General features: G+C 40.7%; 1 protein-coding gene across 5 annotated transcripts in view; it reads left to right on the forward strand.

The window, feature by feature from the left end:
- Cyb5r4 (cytochrome b5 reductase 4) overlaps positions 1 to 21822 on the forward strand; it is a 55767-nt gene that overhangs the window by 25154 nt on the left and 8791 nt on the right. Inside the window, exons 9-15 of one of the 5 annotated variants that reach the window (NM_024195.2) lie at positions 313 to 345; positions 1941 to 2063; positions 8604 to 8744; positions 9981 to 10133; positions 11764 to 11914; positions 12204 to 12290; positions 19488 to 19652. In NM_024195.2, the coding sequence (NP_077157.2) occupies positions 313 to 345; positions 1941 to 2063; positions 8604 to 8744; positions 9981 to 10133; positions 11764 to 11914; positions 12204 to 12290; positions 19488 to 19652 (853 nt within the window). The remainder of the gene's footprint in view (positions 1 to 312; positions 346 to 1940; positions 2064 to 8603; positions 8745 to 9980; positions 10134 to 11763; positions 11915 to 12203; positions 12291 to 19487; positions 19653 to 21822) is intronic. The other 4 variants (XM_017313397.1, NM_001359962.1, XM_006511200.2 and 1 more) reach the window with 4 other exon arrangements.

Here is a 21822-nt window from a genome sequence, read left to right on the forward strand (position 1 = left end):
CACAGACTGCACAATGGAGCCTGAATCCCAGGGTCGCCTTCTCTTTCACCTGCTCTGCTCACTGTAGGATTGTCAGTGTGGAGAAAGTGGGTTACCAGCTTGTGATGCTGAAATATTTACTCCTTAGTTAGCAGAAAGAGATATGGGAAAATGGAAGTAGTTAGGAACATTCATTTTCATTTAGTCTCTCATTTTTCTAGTCCTAAGCATTTTGAAATAGTGCATTAAAAATGATCTTACAGGTGTAGGACTGATTTTTGTGAATTGAATTTTAGTGGTAATGATAAACTTTTTTTTTGTATATAATCTCAGGGCTAAGCCATGAAGTTCAAGAAAATTTTTCTGGTAAGTACCAAAAATGATAAACAAATTATGCATATATAGATATAGATTTATAGACAAACACACACACACACACACTCATAGGAAGAAAGAAATCAAGGCCTTTATCTTATTTTCTTACATATTTATTTTCATGTCATAAAATACACTCATTTTGGGGGACCTTTGGGATAGCATTGAAAATGTAAACGAGGGCGTGGTGGCGCATGCCTTTAATCCCAGCGCTTGGGAGGCAGAGGCAGGCGGATTTCTGAGTTCAAGGCCAGCCTGGTCTACAAGGTGAGTTCCAGGACAGCCAGGACTACACAGAGAAATCATGACTCGAAAAAAAAAACCAAAAAAAAAAAGGTTTAGAAAATGTAAACGAGGAAAATACCTAATTAAAAAAAATACACTCATTTTAAAGTACACTCGTGTTTCTGTTTTTTCCTATTTTCTTTTTCTTTGATTGTTGTCTTCTTTTTTTTAAAGATAGATTTATTTATTTATTTATTTATTTTATGTATGTGAGTACACTGTAGCTATACTGATGGTTGTGAGCTATCATGTGGTTGCTTGGAATTTGAATTCAGACCTCTTCTTGGTCCGGTAGGCCCCACTTGCTCTAGTCAGCCCACTTGCTCCAGCCTAAAGATTTATTTATTATTATATCTAAGTACACTGTAGCTGTCTTCAGGCGTACCAGAAGAGGGTGTCAGATCTCATTATTGATGGTTGTGAGCCACCATGTGGTTGCTGGGATTTGAATTCAGGACCTTTGGAAGAGCAGTCAGCGCTCTTATCCACTAAGCCATCTCTCCAGCCCCTTCCTTGGTCTTCTTTAATTTTTTTCCCCTCTTTTTCTTCCTTAGAAGTAGTCCTGTCTCCTTTCTGTGATTCCTCTCTGCCCTGCTCCTCACATGCAGGATAGGCACACAGAAAGGAACACTTTTCATAGACTCATGCAGTCATGTGGATGCCAGGTTCACAGTGTGGAAGAACAGACAGTGAGCTGCTGAGCAAACTGACAGTTTGTGTGTTACAACTTTAAAAGCATGTCCACCTCATCAGACTTAAGTCAGGGCCTAGAAGTCCACATTTATTATTGGCCCCACATGTGGAGCTGTTCTAGTCCCCGAGAAAGGAAGAAGAGCATCTAGAAGGCTTTCAGTGATCAGAGATTCCCATGGACTCCCATGGCCTTCCTCGGTGCTGAGTCTTCTGAGTCTGTTCTTATAATTTTAGGTTCAGTGTTGTTGACTTCTGAGCTTTAATTAAAAAATTAAAAGGAAATACATTTAATTTGGTTTTGTGGGTCCATTGAATGTGACTTAGGTTCCAAGCTGTTGGCTAGATCTATCTGTGCCCCTTTGAATGCTACACATACAATATCTGACCTTGATAAGTTGGTTTGGAATTAGCCAATCTGAATCTAAAATAAACTGATTTAACATCAGATAAAATAAAAACCAATTTTATTAAGTAAACAAAGTCTTATTTTTCTATTATCATCATCATTATGTAATAGCATACAGTGTGACTGTATGAAAAAGGTTGGTTTTAAAATAATATCTCACATTTAATGTTAGTGAAACAAATAAAATTTCTCCTCATTTCAGTACGGGTTATTGAAAATGTTGGAAAAATAGAGATTGTCCTACAAAAGAAAGAAAGTGTTTCTTGGCAATGTCTTGGTGATCACCTGGAGAAACATGATTCTTTCATTCCAAAGAAAGATACAGGTATGCAGTACTCTTGTTCTTCGTGTTTTCTTTTAAAGGTTTTTGTTTGTTTGTTCGTTCATTGGGGGGTGGTGTGTGTGTGTGTGTGTGTGTGTGTGTGTGTGTGTGTGTGTGTGTGGCCTGCACGTGAAAGTCAGGGGACAGTTGCAGGAGCTGATTCTCTTCTGTCTTTAAGTCATGGGAATCAAATGCAGGTTGTCAGGTTTGGCTGCAAGCACCTTTAACCATTGAGCGACCCCACTAGTCCATCTTTTTAAAGAGTAAGGGATGGGATTCCAGTGGTTTCTCTTTTCCCCTCTGTGACCTGCCTGTCTCACAGTCTTGTTTGTCCTTTGTTTTGATGTTTCATACCAGATGCTGTCTTTGATATTTTTGATTCTCAAGTGTCTGCTCATGTTTCAGCTGATTAACAGCTGTGCATGAAGGGTTGGGCTTGTTGCCAGTGTATTCCCTGTACAGTTGAATGTTTTCTCTAGGGAGAAGTCTGATGCCAGGATTTGTGAGCCTCTAGGGAACAGTATTCTCTCTCGCAGTCTTTTGAAAGTTTTGTATGCAAAGAAAGCCGCAGTTCTCTAAATGTGACTTAACCTCGTCCTTCTCTTTCCCCTGATTTTGTTTTTCATTGTTTTGTATTATATTTCTTTTCTTTCTCTAGAATCAGTCACTGAGAGTGAAAAGTGCTACTAAGAGGATGAAGCCTGTTGCCCAGTGGCTACCTAGTGATTGAAAAGGCCTAGCCAGACAGATACAAGCCTAGTCAAAATCAGTGATACTGAAAATGAGGGCTGGCCTCTGGAGATCAGTGATTGTCATTGAACTGGTTTTCCCTGTAATTTTCTGAGGCATTATATGAGCTCTTTTATCCCTGCTACAAGTTTCTTTTAGTCCTGATCCACCATTAAAAAAAGAAAGCTTGAATTTTAAAAAAGGAAGAAAGGAAGAGAGAGAGTGAAGGTGGCGGGAAGGAAGGATAGGGAAACTAAGCAGGAAAGCTTCAGCTATGTTCTTGCATGACACTGGAGCCGGGTAAAGGGCACAGTAGATTCACTGCTTTGGAAATAGCCCCATGTTTAGGTGTCCATTTTCTTTGACAAATGAGCAAAGGCAATTTCTGCTTCTGCCTTTCTTTTCCTTAAATCCTGATCTAAACTGTAGTGGAGCTGAATTGTCTTACAATGTATTACTGACTTGCTGTCAGTCCACCTTGCACTGACAAGGCAACCACCATATGGTTCTTAGGTTTTTGTTATGTGTTAATTAAATTTATTGACATTTTAAGATTAGTATGTTTCTTAGGTAAGAATTTTAATCTGAAAACAATCATGTAAGTTAGAAATCTATAGTACAGTGTGTTCTCATGCCAGATCTTCATGGGCATCAGATGGAGATGTAGTCAAACACAGGCATCAGAAGGAAAAGTATCCTGTTGTTTATCTTTAATTCAGTGCAGTTGTTATTAGTTTAAATTCTGTGGTACTTCTGACTGCATTTTATTCCTCAGAATGAAGATTATGAATGTATGTATGTATATGTATGTGAGCGTATACATGGACACATGAACAATTTTATTTATGTAATCTCAAGTTTTATTATTTGTTTTTTCCTATAATAAAGATCTGTCAATAAACAACCCATAAAATTGGTATTAAGCAAAAATATTTTTTAATCATGTCATATTTTTGACATGTCAACAGCAGTATGAGCCTTTAGATTAACCTATGCATGTGTGCACAAAAACACATGCCTTAAATTCAGGTTGAACTATATGAGACTGCTCACATTTTCATATAGTTCATATAGTTTCACCAGGGCTTCTTAATGGCTGGCACACATGTACCATGGAGTGTGCACCTGTGAAGATGCTTGCTAGAACATGGTGAGCAGTCACTTCTCTCAGGCCTGGACCTTGGACCTCCTCCCCCAGCCCTTGCCTAAGCATCCATGCTTTTTTTTTTTCCTTTCTTTTCTTTTCTTTTCTTTTCTTTTCTTTTCTTTTCTTTTCTTTTCTTTTCTTTCCTCTTTCTTTCTTTCTTTCTTTCTTTCTTTCTTTCTTTCTTTCTTTCTTTTTTTTTTTTTTTGACAGGGTTTCTCTGTGCAGTCCTAGCTGTCCTGGAACTCACTCTGTAGACCAGGCTGGCCTCAAACTCAGAAATCCGCCTGCCTCTGCCTCCAGAGTGCTGGGATTACAGGCGTGTGCCACCACTGCCTGGCTATGGTTTTCTACCACCTTGGAAATATTCATAGTTACTAGAAATGAATAAATTCTGTGGCATGTTTCTCCCCATTTTACTGTCTGAGTTATCTGTTGAGCTTAGTTGGTGAAAGCTATTCTTTGCAAGGTAACTTGGATATGCCTTTGTATCTTACTAGCCTGTTTCCCTTTCTATGAGAATTGCCTGAATATGAAATCAGCACAATACAAATTGATGAGGCAATATGTAAGTTAGAAATCCCTACGATGTTACAGCGTGAAGCAAGAGTTTAAACAGTTAGGACTGAAAGGACTTGAACACTTTAGTGGTATTGGCATGGGAGGACATAGAAGGACTGAGATTCGTGACAGTCTTGTTACAGAGTTCTACTTCTGAGGTTCTGTTAAATCGAGGCTTCAAGAAAGCCCCCTCCCTCCTTGATTTATGGCCAGTATTTAAATATAAAGCCATAACTGAAGGAATCAGTTCTCATCCACCCATTTGCAGTAGTAAAACATTTAGTTGGCTTTAGGAGTATTTTTTAAGACTTGGTTTGTCACTGCCATTTAGAAAACCGGACAGGTATATATATATATATATTTTTTTTTTTAAACAATACTATTAAAGAGGAATGAATTTAATAATACTAATTTCTAAATCATATATGAAAATTTTCACTCTTGAGCATTCTTTTTCATCATGTTTTACCCCGATGTGTTAAGGGTATGTGTCCATAACACTTGCCGTTCTTTGTGCTTAAAGATGCATTGTGGTTAGATCCTATTATCTGTGAGAGATTCGATGTGATATACTGACACTATACTACTATAAGAAGTTACATGAAGACTTTCCAAAATTAGTGGAAAAGCTGAATAATTAACAGCAGAATATATTCAGTAATTTAATTTTTTTAAAAGTGTATATAAAGACTTTAGCCTTTGCTTCTTCAGTATGCAATAACATGCTAACAACCTCATGAATGAGTTATTTTATTTGTCTCCAAATTCTAATAAGCTTTTATGACACGTGAATAGTTTGTTCTCATATGTTCAGGATGTTGTGCCCTGCAGTCAGGCTCACTTCTCATTGGTCACTTCCTTAGACACAGACTAGAAGGTGAAGCTGGCCTGACCACTGCTATAGAACAGGACGAGTTCTGAGAGGAGTGTCTTATGCTGCATGCTGTGGGATATGGGTATTTGGGGCATGGGCATGTTTAGGTATTTCTAGCTATATATTTTTAAATAGTTTGTGTTAGTATATTTTGAGTTATTTTCTATAAACTAGATTTTTATATGTGTAACAATTGGAAGTCCTACATTTGCTCAAGAAGTTCTTGTTAGGAATGAATGATCAAAGTTATAAGTTAGGAAATGAGGAAGTATTTAGGTAATTGGACAAAGAATGCTTTGGGACAGTGTGGTCAGAGTAGGATGAAGTCACAGATTGGAGGACAACCTGTAAATCTGTACCTTGTTATACTTGGGAAGACACTAAGAACCTTCTGTTCTGTTGCAAGCATCTTGCGAAGGTCTATCAAGTTGGAATAGCTAATAACTTCATGTTCCATCTCATGTCTCCCATCTTTGCCAACTGCCTTGTGACTTTAGACAAACTTTTAAACTTACATTGGGCTCTGTTCCTACCAGTGAAAATAAAATTGACCTAGTGGATTAAAAGTTTGTTAAGGGGTAGTGCAGACCCTTAGTATAAAGTTGCTTCTGTTTGTCCTCTATTGAAGACTTGCTGGTGTTTTCTGTTTTAGCTTTGTGAAATCCTATTTTAAAGAATGAAAAATATAACTTATTTTCAATGTTAGACAGAAAACATCCTTAGTTACCTTATTTGTAGTACTTCAGTGTTGCCTTGTGTATGCCAATATTCTATGCCTTCTGGAAGAAGTTAGGTCCTTAGAACAGAAAGAAGCTTTTGTTTTACCATCTTATATTAGCTTCAGCTGCACATTTTCTTAAGTCAGCATCGATTCTTATGAAGCCAGGAGCTTGACGGGTGAGAAACACTGTTGCCCCACAGACATATCTCCACATCTCCACTCTCTTCATCCTGTCTGGCAGGCCCCACAGGACTACTGCAAGTTAAAGTCTTAATTTCTTTTTTCAGTTGTAGGACCTATATCGAGGAAGTTCATGTGAAACTGTGCCTACTGTTTATAGGTTAAATGGGGAAATTATCTAAGTCGGGTTGAATGGCAAGCACACTGTATCCATGCTGCTCACATGGAAGTCACAGTAACCCACATTCCCTAGTGGGTTCTGAACAGTTGAGGAAAGGTATATCCCTGTAGCCAGTGCAGAAATTGGCAAGCCGAAGACGAATAGTTTCCACCAAACACTGTGTCCCTTAGGCCTGGGCAAGAGAGGAAGGCGCCTGCCCCGGGGTTCCTCACTTGGGGAGCCCATAAGGCTGTCTTCCATTTAGTCATACCATTCCCACATGGCAGGAATGGACAAGGCTAAGATGTGGGTACCTGAACTTTGCCTTTTGTTCTTCAACACCATTCTCCCAGGATCTGAAACCTCAGAATTACCTGCCAGTCATCCCAAATCTAGTCGTATCCAAAGAGTACCAGGGCCATTGATGGAAGAACTTGCATGAGCTTGAACATGCAGGTTCGTGCATACATCTCTGTGTAAACCTACTTGGTGACAAGTGAAGATGAAGAAACAAAAAAAGGCAGACTTGGGCTGTAGGCCTCTGCTGTCTCACTCTGTCATGCTCTGAGGAGTTAAAGAATGCTGACCTGGAGCCCACTGAACTTTATAAAGATGCAACACAGAACTACTGCATGTGACAGTTTTTGTCTGATGTATAATTTTTGACTATTTAGACATACAGCATCTGAGCCTTTAGTTGTATTCTCTATTTGGGGTCCAAGAAAGGTTTAGAGTAGTGGACCTTCTTATAATGCTGTGACCCTTCAATACAGCTCCTTATGTTGTGGCCCAAACCATAAAATTATTTTCTTTGCTACTTCATAAGTAATTTCACTGCCATAATGAATAGTCTAAATAACTGTGTTTTCTAATCATCCAAGGTGGCCCTTATGAAGTAAGGGTCTTTCCAACCCCAAAGGGGTTGATACCCATACGTTGAGAGCCACTGGTCTAGAGAAAGGGTTAAAGAGACAGTTTGAACTTTCACCTATTGGTGAGCTTTGTCATTTGAACCTGTCGTTAGTCCAGAACTAGTTAGGCCTTCCAGGATGACTTTAGAGTGATAGCCCTACCTGTAACCAGACACAAGCATATTCCCTGGTGCTTCAGTGAGGTGACCATATACATGCGTACCTCCTGAGTTACCAGGGCAACAGGTGAAACGATTGGATGACAGGGTCTTTGGGAGCCACAGGAAAATGAGAACTTGATTTAATTGTGGCCAAAATTATTTCTGAAAGTTGTATATGAATTGTAGTTTTCTATTAACCATTTATTGTTGGTTTGAGTGGCTTTTGCTTCCTATGATCTGGAGTAAATCTTTCATACCAAGTTAAATGCTATTAGATAAGAGAGAAAGAGGGAGAGGGAGAGGAATGTGTTACTGATCAGTTCTATTTCTGTAAATTCTATTTTCTGAGAGAGGATATAAATTATGATCAGTCTTTAGGGGTAAACTATAGTCAAAAGATAATATATAAATGACAGTGCTTTTAGAATTCCTATAACAAGTCTTTAATGTTAATTGTTTTGTGCAGTATAAAGTATTTTAAAAGCATAGTTATTATTTTCAGTATTTATAAAAATACTTGATTTCTTATACTAAAGTCAGTATATGCTATGAACCTATTGCCTTCAGCTGTCACTTTATAAAAACTTATTTTTTTAACAATTTAGACAGTTAAGATGTTTATTATTTATGTATATGTACAATTCATATATACAAGCATAGACATAATGCACATTTTTCTTATGTTGCTAAGCCTGTTTAACAGTGATAATATTGTTAAATTTCAAGTACTCAGCTTTCAAAACTGTTTTCACTGGGAAAGAAAAAACCTTAGAATGTTTATCAAATATTTTTCACATTAAATTAATTAAATATAAAGCCTAAAATAAAGTTACTTACAAAGTAAGTTTAAGAAGAAATTGGATGTTAGTGTCTTGAGACATGTTTTGTTAAACAGGTATGAAGAAATAATACTCATTTTATTAAATTATAATACTATTAATTCTTTTTTCAAATTATAGATGTGTTTATATGTTTGTAACATATCTTAGAAAATGAAATAGAAAGTAGCCTTGTAAAATTTAGGCATTTTAGTGAAGTTGAAGTTGTGAAAGAGCAGAGGCGGAGTGTGGGCTTTCACTTAGTCACTTGCTCTGCCTTCCAGGCTTGTACTACAGACGGTGCCAGTTAATATCTAAGGAAGATGTCACTCATGACACGAGACTTTTCTGTCTGATGCTGCCTCCAAGTACTCACCTTCAGGTGCCAGTTGGACAACATGTTTACCTCAAGCTCAGTGTCACAGGTAAGGGAAAGGAGGCCTGGGTGGGGCTGGGAGGCTGCTGGCCTTTCTGGGCACCTGGCTTTTATGTCAGGAAGCTTCTGGGTTTGTGGAGGCGAGCGAATGTCGGACTGTGCCTGTGCTGCAGAGCACGTGGAGCAGCTTGCCTCAGGTGGAGAGGAGGGAGTACCCCAGAGAGGACACTAGACATAGACGTGTGCTATCGGCATCTCCTAGGGGCTGCCACCGTTTGTCAGACTGAACCAGTACAATTCAGAACAAGTGGGTAACAGTACTTAGTTTCCTACCTATGCTACTATTACACGAAGCTCCAAGCTATGTTCCTTGCTGTGTGAGGGCATTTCCCCATTATTTCATTCTAAATGTCATCTACTTGTTTAAATTGCCCCCGTTCTTACAGACAGCCACCGTGTTCTTAGCCTCTTGAAGCTGCAGAATCTTGACCTCAGCCTGTGTTTTAGTGCTCCATCTTATAGACTCCCTTCTGAGATTTGGTAGAGGTGGTGTCGTGTCATGGCATTGTTAGTTATTTCTCTTGGTCTTCACTGCTACCAGATCCATGTGCATGAACTGCAGTCTTCCTTAGCATAGTTTTTATCCAATGAGTTTTAGGTTCCATATGCGCTAATTAGAGCCATGTGTAAAATTTTGGTCTTTCAAATATTTGGTGACTTTTTTCCTCTGGAATCTGGTAAAATCTGTGTCATGTACTTAAAAAATAATACTTCCCATACATAATACATAGTAGGATTATTGTCCCATTCATTCAGCTGCCAAAATAATAATTTTAGAACATTAAAACAATTCAAAATATGTAAAATTAAAGGTGAGATAGCTCCTTTCCTTCTCTAGTGATCGCATTGGTAACCACTTACTGTTGCTAAATATATGGCTTATAATTGGGATTTTCTGTCTTTATTATTACATTTCCATGGAAAAATTTTGATGTCACTTTATTGTAGCCCATTACAAATCTCATACGTTTATCTAGATTCATTGTTATAGACCATACTTAATAAATAATAAAAGAGACTTTATATAATGGCTAACCATTGGTTTGTTAAAATTATAGCCTTGAGATATACACAAGGTAAATAAAACATGGATGTGGACCATCTCATTAGAGGTGTATGTACTAATGTTATGTGCACACACTGATGGCATCCTAAGATTTGTATTTTTATCTTCTTTAAGAGCTTTTAAATGTTACACTTTCTTTGTTTTGATCTTTTTTTCCAGGTGCAGAAATAGTAAAGCCATATACACCCGTGTCTGATTCCTTACTCTCAGATTTTAAAGAACCAGTCCTTTCCCCAAATAAATACATCTGCTTTTTGATCAAAATCTATCCTGCTGGACTCTTCACACCAGAGCTTGATCGTCTTCAGATTGGTTAGTAATGTTGCATTTGTAGCCTTGTTTGTGTGATAGGTTGGATAGAGACCCTCTGTTATCCCCATGTGGGAGTCTATTAAGTATGTCAACAGTGGAAGTCATCCTCTCTTTGTCTTGTGCTCCATGTCCTCCATCTTTATTATTTGCAGCATCTCTGTTCATCTGTGCCCTTCTCTGGACACTTGCTCATTCCCTGAATCCAGTCAGCCACATTTGATGTCGTCTTTCCTCCCATCCCCTGAAAGCAAGCCTTCATCCTTTCTGTTTTGCCCTCTAACCCATCTCTCACACATGGCTCTACCTGGTGTCTTTCTCTTCATCTGCATTTTCCAGTAACTTCTCCAAGCTCCTCTGAAGATAGACTTACTTGTGTTGCTCTCCAGTTTTGAAGGCTCTGACAGATCTGCTTTAGCTGTGCTGACCACTTCCCCCACAAGGCTTACAAGGACCTGGTGGGCTTTCTAGCTTTTGTGTTCCTTGAAACTCTAGTTTGTTATCCTCACTCTTAGGTTCCTATCAGAGCTTCATCTAGAATGCCTATCAGCCTTTCCTTTGCTGTATTCCTTCCTATAAAGACTCAATGAAATTGCACTTCGATTATGAAGCCCCCTTCTCCTCTGAATCACCTAATAACAGTTACTCATGCTCTGTGATAAGGGTTGAAAGCACACAGCTTGTTTGTAAGACTGGTACTTACAGGTAGAAGCTGCCTTGTTTGCCTTATTTCCAGGACCTAGCATGGCAGTTGGCACTTACTAGGCTATCAGGAAATGGACCTTGAAAGACTTGAGTAACACATTATAATGTCTCTGAAGATTCAAAAACTTTCCTACTTATTTCTAGTCCTTTCTCTGTGTTTTCTCATTTTGATTTTTCTCTCTCTCTAATGGCAGAAATATTCTTCCTCTATCTGCATCAGCATCAGCTCACACTAGGGCAACAGGACAGCCTCTCTTTATGTTACTTCTGAAAGTTGATTTAGACATCTACCTATAGTGTAATTGTCCCCTAAAGTACCATTAGTTACTATCCTGTGGTGGAAAACATGGGAAATTACAAACACCCAAATGTATTAAAATACAGTGTTTGAAATAAGTTAAAAATAATGAACAGGTTTGGTTTTTTATTTTCCAAGTTGAATTGGAGATTTCTGAACGTGCCCTGGTGGCAGTGTTTTTATGAGAGAGGTGTGTCCTGTCTGTCAGCCAGTCCCCACAGAAACTAGGCATGCGTTTTACAACTGCTTTCCTAGGAGTTAAATGCACAGTGGCTCATCTTGTTCCGCTGGTCATCTTTTCAAATATCCCTAGAGAAGTTAATGACACTTGCCAGTGTAAGACTCTAAAATACATTTGTTTCCAGTTTCTCTCCTGCTAAGCTTGGCCCTGTGGTTACTAACCAATGTGTAAGTAGCAAATATCTATCTCTACCTACCTTGTGTTAACTACTTACTAGTCTGACATAGTTGGGTATTTGATGACTGCCTCTGCAGCCCCTCTCCTACTACAGAGATGGACGGGGCAGTCACAGGTCCACCCTGTCCCTCCCAGCGCTCTGTCCCTGTTTCCCATCTAGGTTTCTTGTTTCGTTTATTTTCTGATTTTCTTTATTTTCTTTCTTTCTTTAGGAGATTTTATTTCTGTAAGCGGACCTGAAGGCGATTTTAAAGTATCCAAACTCCAGGAAGTAGAAGATCTCTTTCTATTGGCAGCCGGAACAGGATTCACACCAATGGTCACTGTACTGAATTATGCTTTGTCTCACATGTCCAGTCTCAGGTATGTTCCCTTGTTTCTGGTTACTGTTATTGGGGAGGTTTTCAGTACTGGGCATCCGTCATACATGGGCAGTTCACTGAGGTTGAGTGCCTTTTCATGGTGCCCAACTGTCTGCCCTTCTACCTCCTCACCCACTCAGAACGTAGTGCTTTGATCTCATTTCAGGGTTTCATTATTTGCGTTACCTAAAAACATTCAGCAGGTTCATTTCGAACATTCCCACCAGTGCATATTTTAAATGTAATAGTGACTTATATAATATGAACTTTCCTTTTTTTTTCCTTTTAAGGAAGGTGAAGTTGATGTTCTTCAATAAAACAGAGGACGATATAATTTGGAGATGTCAGCTAGAGAAGTTGGCATTAAGAGAAAAAAGGTATTGCATTGTTAACTCAAATGTAAGTGTTTGTACATAGTGTAATGAGGATAGCTGAAGCACACTTGAATGCCGTGGCGCTTCTCAGGTCCTCTACCCATGTGCTGTCCAGGAGAGGCATGTCTCCCATTGTTCAGCAGACTGGCTTCATTTTTCATTGATTGAGGTAATGTGTATTAATAGCCCTACTGCTGATTTTCTTCTTACACTGGTATGACCAACAGAAAACAAATCTTGGCAAGAGGAACTCAGGGAGAAAGAGTAGCACAGCAAGAGCTTTTGTCATTAAAGAGAACAATAGTGTAGCAGTCAGCTGACAGCAGTACAGATTCACGAGTATTGAGCTAAATGGGCTACCATACTTTCTAGAACATTTCTGTAGTCATCTATTTCTAAGATTGCCAGGACTTTCTAAGTTGCATAGAATGTCTGAGGTGATTACTTATGTTTATGTAGTCTCATCAAAATAAAATTTCCGGGCCTTGAAAATCCTGAACACTCTTAAGATGCCACCATCCCTGAGGGCTTGCACATGGGTCCTGGACTGTCAATAATAAAGAGGCTCTGCTCTGCTCTGCTCTGCCCTCTGTTACTTCCCACATCTTGCCTCCTTCAATGAGTGGCTCTTAAGTCAAGGCTGTGATGTGCGCATGCTTACCCTTGAAGCAGTACTGTTCTAACCTGGCTAATGCCTCCACTTGGGCATATTTATTCTACTTAGACAGCTGAGAATGAGTTCATGAAACCGAATTAGAAAGGGCAATTTGCAAATTCATCTCGAATAACAAAACACCTAGGATAGCAAAAACTATTCTCAAGGATAAAAGAACCTCTGGTGGAATCACCATGCCTTACCTAAAGCTGTACTACAGAGCAGTTGTGATAAAAACTGCATGGTACTGGTATAGCGACAGACAAGTAGATCAATGGAATAGAATTGAAGACCCAGAGATGAACCCACACACCTATGGTCACTTGATCTTTGACAAGGGAGCTAAAACCATCCAGTGGAAAAAAGACAGCATTTTCAACAAATGGTGCTGGCTCAACTGGTGGTTATCATGTAGAAGAATGCGAATTCATCCATTCCTATCTTCTTGTACTAAGGTCAAATCTAAGTGGATCAAGGAACTCCACATAAAACCAGAGACAGTGAAACTTGTGGGCACAGGGGAAAAATTCCTGACTAGAACAGCAATGGCTTATGCTGTAAGATCGAGAATCAACAAATGGGACCTCATAAAATTGCAAAGCTTCTGTAAGGCAAAAGACACTGTCAATAAAACAAAAAGGCCAACAACAGATTAGGAAAGGATTTTTACCAATCCTAAATATGATAGGGGACTAATATCCAATATATATAAAGAACTCAAGAAGGTGGACTCCAGAAAATCAAATAGCCCCATTAAAAAATGGAGTACAGAGCTAAACAAAGAATTCTCAACTGAGGAATACTGAATGGCTAAAAAACACCTGAAAAAATGTTCAGCATCCTTAATCATCAGGGAAATGGAAATCAAAACAACCCTGAAATTCCACCTCATACCAGTCAGAATGGCTAAGATCAAAAACTCGGGTGACAGCAGATGCTGGCGAGAATGTGGAGAAAGAGGAACACTCCTCCATTGTTGGTGAGATTGCAAGCTTGTACAACCACTCTGGAAATCAGTCTGGTGATTCCTCAGAAAATTGGACATAGCACTACAGGAGGATCCTGCAATACCTCTCCTGGGCATATACCCAGAAGATGTTCCAACTTGTAATAAGGACATATGCTCCACTATGTTCATAGCAGCTTTATTTATAATAGCCAGAAGCTGGAAAGACCCCAGATGCCCCTCAACAGAGGAATGGATACAGAAAATGTGGTACATTTACACAATGGAGTACTACTCAGCAATTAAATACAATAAATTTATGAAATTCTTAGGCAAATGGATGGATCTGGAAGATATCATCCTGAGTGAGGTAACCCAATCACAAAAGAACACACATGATATGCACTCACTGATAAGTAGATATTAGCCCAGAAACTTGGAATACCAAAGATACAATTTGCAAAACACATGAAACTCAAGAAGAAGGAAGACCAAAGTGTGGACACTTTGTTCTTCCTTAGAATGGGGAACAAAACACCCATGGAAGGAGTTACAGAGACAAAGTTTGGAGCTGAGATGGAAGGATGGACCATCCAGAGACTGCCCCACCCGGGGATCCATCCCATAAACAGCCACCAAACCCAGACACTATTACATATGCCAGAAAGATTTTGCTGACGGTACCCTGATATAGCTGTCTCATGTGAGGCTATGCCAGTGCCTAGCAAACACATAAGTGGATGCTCACAGTCATCTATTGGATGGAACACAGGGCCCCTAATGGAGGAGCTAGAGAAAGCACCCAAGGAACTAAAGGGGTCTGCAACCTTATAGGAAGAACAACAATATGAACTAACCAGTACCCCCAGAGCTCATGTCTCTAGCTGCATATGTAGCAGAGGATGGCCTAGTTGGCCATAATTGGGAGGAGAGGCCCTTGGTCTTACAAAGATTATATGCCCCAGTACAGGGGAATGCCAGGCCTGGGAAGCAGGAGTGGATGGTTGGGGATGGGGGTAGGGGGAGGGTATAGGGGACTTTCAAGATAGCATTTGAAATGTAAATGAAGAAAATATCTAATAAAAGAAAAAAAACTAAAAAAAAAAAAGAAAAGAAAAAAATGAAATACACGTGGCCCAGTTCCAAGCTTTCGCAGTATAGAACAAACCCTCGTTCCCATGTCCTCAGCTCTCATGACTCAGTGAGGAAGAGCCCCTGTAGCTGTTGCAGAGGATGCATGCATAATTCTGGTTCCAGGGTGTCCAGTCTTCTCTGCTGACCTTCACAGGCACCAGACGTGCACATGGTAGATATATGTGCACACAGGAGAAACACTCGGTTACAGAAAATAAAAATAAATCTTAATTTTTTAATTTAAAAAAGAAAGGCTTATTGCTTGAACTCTTCTTTAGAAATTGCTCACCACCAGAGGTCAGTGTCTTTATATTTAGGGTCAAACAGCAGTGCTTATTCTGCTTGCTTTGTTTAACAGCTGAGAGGTTTGGGGAAGACTATGGAAACACGTTGGGAACTGGGAAGCCATCTCTGGGGTATTTAGAATGGGTTAAAGGCCCTCCAAAGGAGAGAACGGTTGGTCTTATTAGAGCTTTGGGTTTTTTCCTGCTATAACTACTCAGTGGCTGAGTGATCCTCAGCACTGTGCTGGTGTGGCAGGCGTGCTGCTTTGACCACCTTGTCCCTTTTCTGCCTGTCTGCACTTCCAACCCAAGGTGCTTATTTCTCCAAGGCTGCTTCAGCTTCCTCTGAAAGATGGCCTTCTTTGCCTCTATCCCATCTCATAGTCATTCTCTATGTCTCTGTCTCTCCCCTCCCCCTCAGTGGTGTTCAGGAAAAAAAAGAGAACAGCAGTAGGCAAATAACAGAAGTAAATTAGCTGATTACTGTGTAGAACTGAAATCCAAGTAGAATTTTACTGTTTCTACTGTAGTATGGCCCCGCCCTCCCCATCAGTAGCACAATGCAGTGCCTCTGGGTGTTCTGCTGTTGCTTCCATAGCGTAAAGATTATCAGGAGTGAGGCAGTCCTGATGGCAGGTTAGTTTCTGGGCACCACTTTGGAATGTGTTTATAGTACAAGTATTTCCTTCCCCTTCAAAACACTCATCTTTGATGTCAATACTCTTCTTTAGAACAGTTGTTCTTAACATGTGGGTCTTGACCACTTTGGGAGTCAAGTTACCCTTTTACAAGTGATCACCTAAGAGTATCCTGCATAATAGATATTTACATTATGGTTCATAACAGTAGCAAATTACAGTTATGAAGTAGCAATGGAAATAATTTTATGGTTGGGGACACTACAACTTGAGGAACTGAATTAAAGGGTCACAGCATTAGGAAGGTTGAGAACCGCTGCTTTAGATAGAAGAGTGAATGATACTCTATGAGTACCACTTGTTGTGATGTTTTTCCTTATATTTTTGAAGTTAGTACATGCTTACATAGAAAGTGTAGCAGAAAATAATGAACAAAATTACTGAAGTATCTACTCTCCAAAGAACAATAAACTTTATAACCTATACCTTTATACTCTTGTCATATATGTATGTGTGTGTATGTATATATATATATATATATATATATATATATATATGCACACACACCCCTTTTTTATTTTTATTTTGAAGGCAATAGAGTCATCCTGACCGTACTTTTGGTAACTGTATCTTCTGCTTGGTGTATCTGATCATAGAATATATTCTGTCAACCTGGGTCTCCTCCGTCAATCATCCTTAGAGATGCTTCTGTTTGGAGATGGTTTTCATTGTTACATTTTTAAACATTTATTTATTTTATATGTATGAGTGTTTTCCTTTTGTATATTCCACATGCATTGCCTAGAGCCCAGAGAGGCCAGAAGGCCAGAGGCCTAGATTCCCTAGGATTGGGGTTACAGATGGTTGTGAAGCATGATATAGGTGCTGGGAAAAGAGTGGAATCCTCTGTAAAAGCAGAAAGCAGCTCTGAACTGCTGGGCCATTTCTCCAGCCCCTGGAGGGTTGGTTGGTTGGTTTGTTGGTTTTTGGGGGGTTTTGTTTTGTTTTGTTTTTTTGATGGTCACAATTGGAGAAGTAGGGGCTACTGACATGTAGTTATTAAAGAACAGTGTCTTAGGGTTTTACTGGTGTGAGTAGACACCATGACCAAGGCAGCGCTTCTAAGGACAACTTTTAGTTGGGGCCGGCTTACACGTTCAGAGGTTCAGTCCATTATCATCATGGTGGGAGCAGGGCATCGTCTAGGCAGGCATAAAGCAGGCAGAGCTGAGAGTTCTACATCTTCATCTGAAGGATGCTACTGGAAGACTGGCTTCTAGGAAGCTAGAACAAGGATCTTAAAGCCCAAGCCCACAGTGACACACCTACTCCAACAAGGCCACACCTCCAAATAGTGCCACTCTCTGAGCTAAGCATATACAAACCATCACAGCCAGGAGTGGCTCAAAATGCCAGAAGTGTGGGCTGGAAAGCCATGTATTGTACCATGATTTTTAATAATAGCAGTGTGTTCTGTCATGTGAACGTACCATAGTTTATTTAACCAGCCCATGTCGTATGGCATGGTGAGATTTTTTTTCTGTACTCCCCTAAGTCCTCAGGATAACAGTGCTGAAGAGTCACAGGTGAAGGTGTTCTTGGGCTATGAAGACTTTGACAAAAGTCATCCCTACCCCCACCCCCCGGACCCCAGCCCAGCCAGCATCATAATTTGATATTGGTAATCCCCTTAGTTTTCCACTAGAATAGATAAAGAAATGAATCCCGGCAGCTCAGGACTGGGTCACCAATGAAGAGGAGCACCTGCATCACTGCACTGCTGTGTTGTCTGAAACCTGCTCCAGCACTCGCGGCCAGTGATCCCATTCCGAGGAGAAGGGATGCAGGGCTTCCTGGAACAAGGGGGTTATGACCTGGATTTTAGGAAACAAATCAGCATTTCTGTGAACAGAAAAAGAAAGTAGTTAGATTCTTCAAGGCCAGAATGTTCTGGTACTTCAATGAAAAAGAATATTTTTCTGTACAGACACATACAGAAAAACCAAAAGGCTGGGACACCAAGGACTTTGAATTGCTAATCTGTAGGCAATAGAGCCTCTCCTAGGTTTTAGGAGAGTTATTATGGCTGTGATGTATCAGACAGATCTAAGATCTGAGAGTCCCACCTGAGGCTGTGGTAATAAAATAGGGAAGTGTTGTGGATAAGTGTGAGAAACGGGAAGAGGTATGTTTTGAAAGCAAGAGGGAAAAATTAGTTGCTAGATAGACGGATTCTGTACATGTTAGAGTGTACACTGTTTGTGTACTTTAAATTTTTTCAATAGATTTATTTATTCCTGGTGACTTTTTTTTATAGCCCTGGCAGTCCTGAAACTCACTTTGTAGATGAGGCTGGCCTCGAACTCAGAAATCCACCTGCCTCTGCCTCCCAAGTGCTGGGATTAAAGGCATGTGCCACCACCGCCTGGCTCTCCCGGTGACTTTTTAGTCCAATGTTAATCCCACTGGCTGAGTGAAAGACCACCACTACAATCTTAAGCCAAGTTTGAAGCAAGCTTTAATTTAATACTGGGAGGTTGGATCTCTGACCAGATCCATCTATGGGTTCCCAAAAGTGGCCACAAGTCATGTTCTTGCAGGGGCTTATAAAGGCAAAACCAACAATTCGCCACATTTCTCAGGTCCAGTCTGGAGCAAGCATGCGTCCGGACCTATTTCCTGCCTGTGTGCCTCCAGCCCACATGTGGTCAGGCACATCCAGAGCATCTGGGTCAAACAGCACAAACGTGAACTTATGCTTAACTGCAAACTGAACTCAACCTGTAAGGGATATTCTTCCTGTTTTGGTCTCACGCCACATGTACATTCTCAAGGAGCAAGTCCAGGTCCCTACCCCATCCTTTTCTCTCCTTGTCACTTTATATTTTGTGGGTTGTCATGTTGTGGAGACTGAAGGTGGACCCAGGGCCGCTCATAGGCTGTATACGAAGGGTGGAAGGAGAGGCTTCTGAGAGGTTCTAAGGCTCTGCCTCACACAACCAAGTGAATGAGTGCCATTCACAGGGCTAGTACTAGGCTCTGGACATGAGACTATAGAGTTCCCTGATTTGGAACTACAGGGATAAGAAGTCACACAGGCTGCTTAGCTATTTTCCCATGGTCAGAAATTTGTGGTGTAGATTTAAGCAGGGATTAAAATACCTGCCTCTGGAAATTGCACTTTCCTGAGACTCAAAGGTGGTTATTAATGCCAGTGTATCAAGCAGCTGCTGAGATCTCATGGAGTCCTCTTGCTAATGAGTTTAAGAAAATAAAACAAAAACCATAAAACAATCAAATGACTTCTCTATTCATAGCAAGGCTAATCCTTACATTGCCCTTACCCACAGCAAAACCAATCCTTGGTGAATTTGCATTCATGTGTGTGTGAATTTTTTACACACACATGAACCTATCCAGTCTTTACTTAGAACCTATCCAGTCTTCCTAAGCTGTCCTTTGGGAAAGGAGTCTTACTGACCTTGAAATGGGACAATAGTAGGTTTGAAACGACAGACTTTGAAAACTCTTTTCTTGTCCTAGATTTGATGTTGAATTTGTTCTCTCGGCACCTTCTCCAGAATGGAATGGCAAACAGGGACACATATCACGAGCTCTTCTCTCTGAATTTTTGCAAAGAAGTTCAGAAAACTCTAGGGCCTTCCTTTGCATCTGCGGACCAACACCATTTACTGACGAGGGGATAAGGTGAGTGGCAATGGGGAGCGGGGACCCTGCAGTGAAAGCTCACAGAGAGCACTTGGGCAGCCTTTGGCTCTTCCTGCCGTGCTGTCACACACTGAAATCTGGTTGCCTGAAACCAGAGCAGTAGTGGAGCTGCTGGTCTCACACGAGGGGCGGAGGTTGGGGCGTGAGTTGTGCTTAGCATTACTTGCAGCCGGCGAAGGCATCTGCCTGTGGCTGTCAAGAACATTACAAGATCAGAGCCACAATCTTTTTGAAATGTTGGGCTCTCGGTCTCATGCTCACCACCCGCAATGTGAATGATGACAAATAAGCTGTTTTCCTTTCAGTGAGGTTCTCTGCTTTTATGCTCTGTAGCTGCAGAGGGCTGGTAAGTCAAACACAGTGACCCCAAGTTATGGAGCACGTCAAAGGAAGATGCCAGATTATGCTACATAAGCAAGCAAGACCCAAGGCCAGACTACACAATGAAACTACTGGATGTGATCCTTTAAAATATTTGGTTAAATGTAGCACGTACTGGATTTCTAGATTAGAAACTCCTTAAATTTGTTTTGTATAAACCTTATATTTTATAGATATTTTGAGTTTAATTTTATTGTAAAATTTATTTTCAAAAACCCCAACTCCAAGTTGTAAAGAAGCAATTGTCTTTTATTGGAAATCAAGGCTAAGTGCCACACTGCTTTACACTGCTGGCTCACATGCCTCAGGACATCTCTGGGCCGCAGTGATACTGTTAGGCAGTGGAAACTTCAAACCTTCAGCATGGAAAGACTGGCTACAGAGGGATCTGCACACCCATCCTAGCAGAACTCCATTCCTCCCCAATGACTGGTGGTCAGCTGGAGCTGGGGCCAAGTCTTCTTCATTTTCATTCATTTGGTTCTGCACATCTGAGCCATACGGATGCAGATGGGAGCCACACAGTCTGCTCATTAAATAGTAGATTGTCATGACTGTAGGATTTTCATATGCTGTAAAGCAACTGTAATCTCTACAGCTTGTTTCTCAATTTTGCCTCAAAACTAATCTTCCAATACAGAGCTTGCTTGACTAGGAAACTCAGCAGGGCTGTTAATCATTTCTCATGCCTTCCCGAGATTACCTCCCCTAAACAAGCTGATGGAGCTGCCTGTCAAGGTGACTCGACCCAGATCAGGATTTGCACTTCATAGCATCTCCCTTGTGGCTTTAGTTCAGACTCATTTCCTTGATTTCTTGTCATTACCATCTTAATGGAATATGTCTTCCTTCTGTTTGAGACCAGGTCTCAATATGTATCCCTCAGACTTAGAGATCTGTCTGCCTCTACCTCCTGGGTGCTGTGGTTAAGGCATTATGCCCAGATAATGTGCCTTTCATATCAAAAGTGACAAAAGGCTCTTATTTTATCATAGTTTTGTTTTGTGAAATAAAGGCTTTTGCTACACACATTACAAAGAACTCTGGAGTTAATCTCATGTCTGCTGCATGTTGCACAAAAGTCACTTCTCCAGCTCTTCCCCTTCCTCACCAAGCTGTGAAGCAAGAATACTCTTAAGTCATTTCCCTGGCACTGAACATTTGCACAGCTGCTGTCACTTCCTGTGCAGCAGAGCATAGCTATACAGCCGTTATGTTGCTTGATGTATTGTAACTAGTCTAGGGGTAATTTAAAGTGTCTTGGGATATGAACATGCACAGGACACATATATACTGCCATTTTATGAGGGTCACAAGGATCTGTAGACTTTGGTGTCCATGGGTAGGTCTAGATCCAAGCCCTCTCAGTACGAGCTCGATAACTAGCTGTAGTCCAAACGTACCCTCCTCATTTCATGAGCACTTGTCAATTTGTATAATAAAGGTTTAGAAGCCTATACTTTAAAACCAAATGGCTGCCCTTCCTGTTGGCACCAGCACTGGGGCACCTTGGGCTCGGAGTCAGCAGACACCCCCAAGGTCCCCTAGAGGACTCTCCACTCGGTCTTAGGACCACCAGTGAGTGGAACACAACTTCTGTTCCAATCAAATTGCGCGGGACCTAAGACAGCATTAGGGAAGCAGGAAACCTGGCCTGACCAGGGTCACAAGTCCCTTCAGGTTGGCGCCAGCATCGGGGCACCTTGGGCGTGGAGTCGGCGGACACCCCCAAGGTCCCCTAGAGGACTCTCCACGAGATCTTAGGACC

The sequence above is a fragment of the Mus musculus genome, chromosome 9 (genome assembly GCF_000001635.26).
Source record: "Mus musculus strain C57BL/6J chromosome 9, GRCm38.p6 C57BL/6J".
In the NCBI taxonomy this organism is placed as follows: Eukaryota; Metazoa; Chordata; class Mammalia; order Rodentia; family Muridae; genus Mus; species Mus musculus.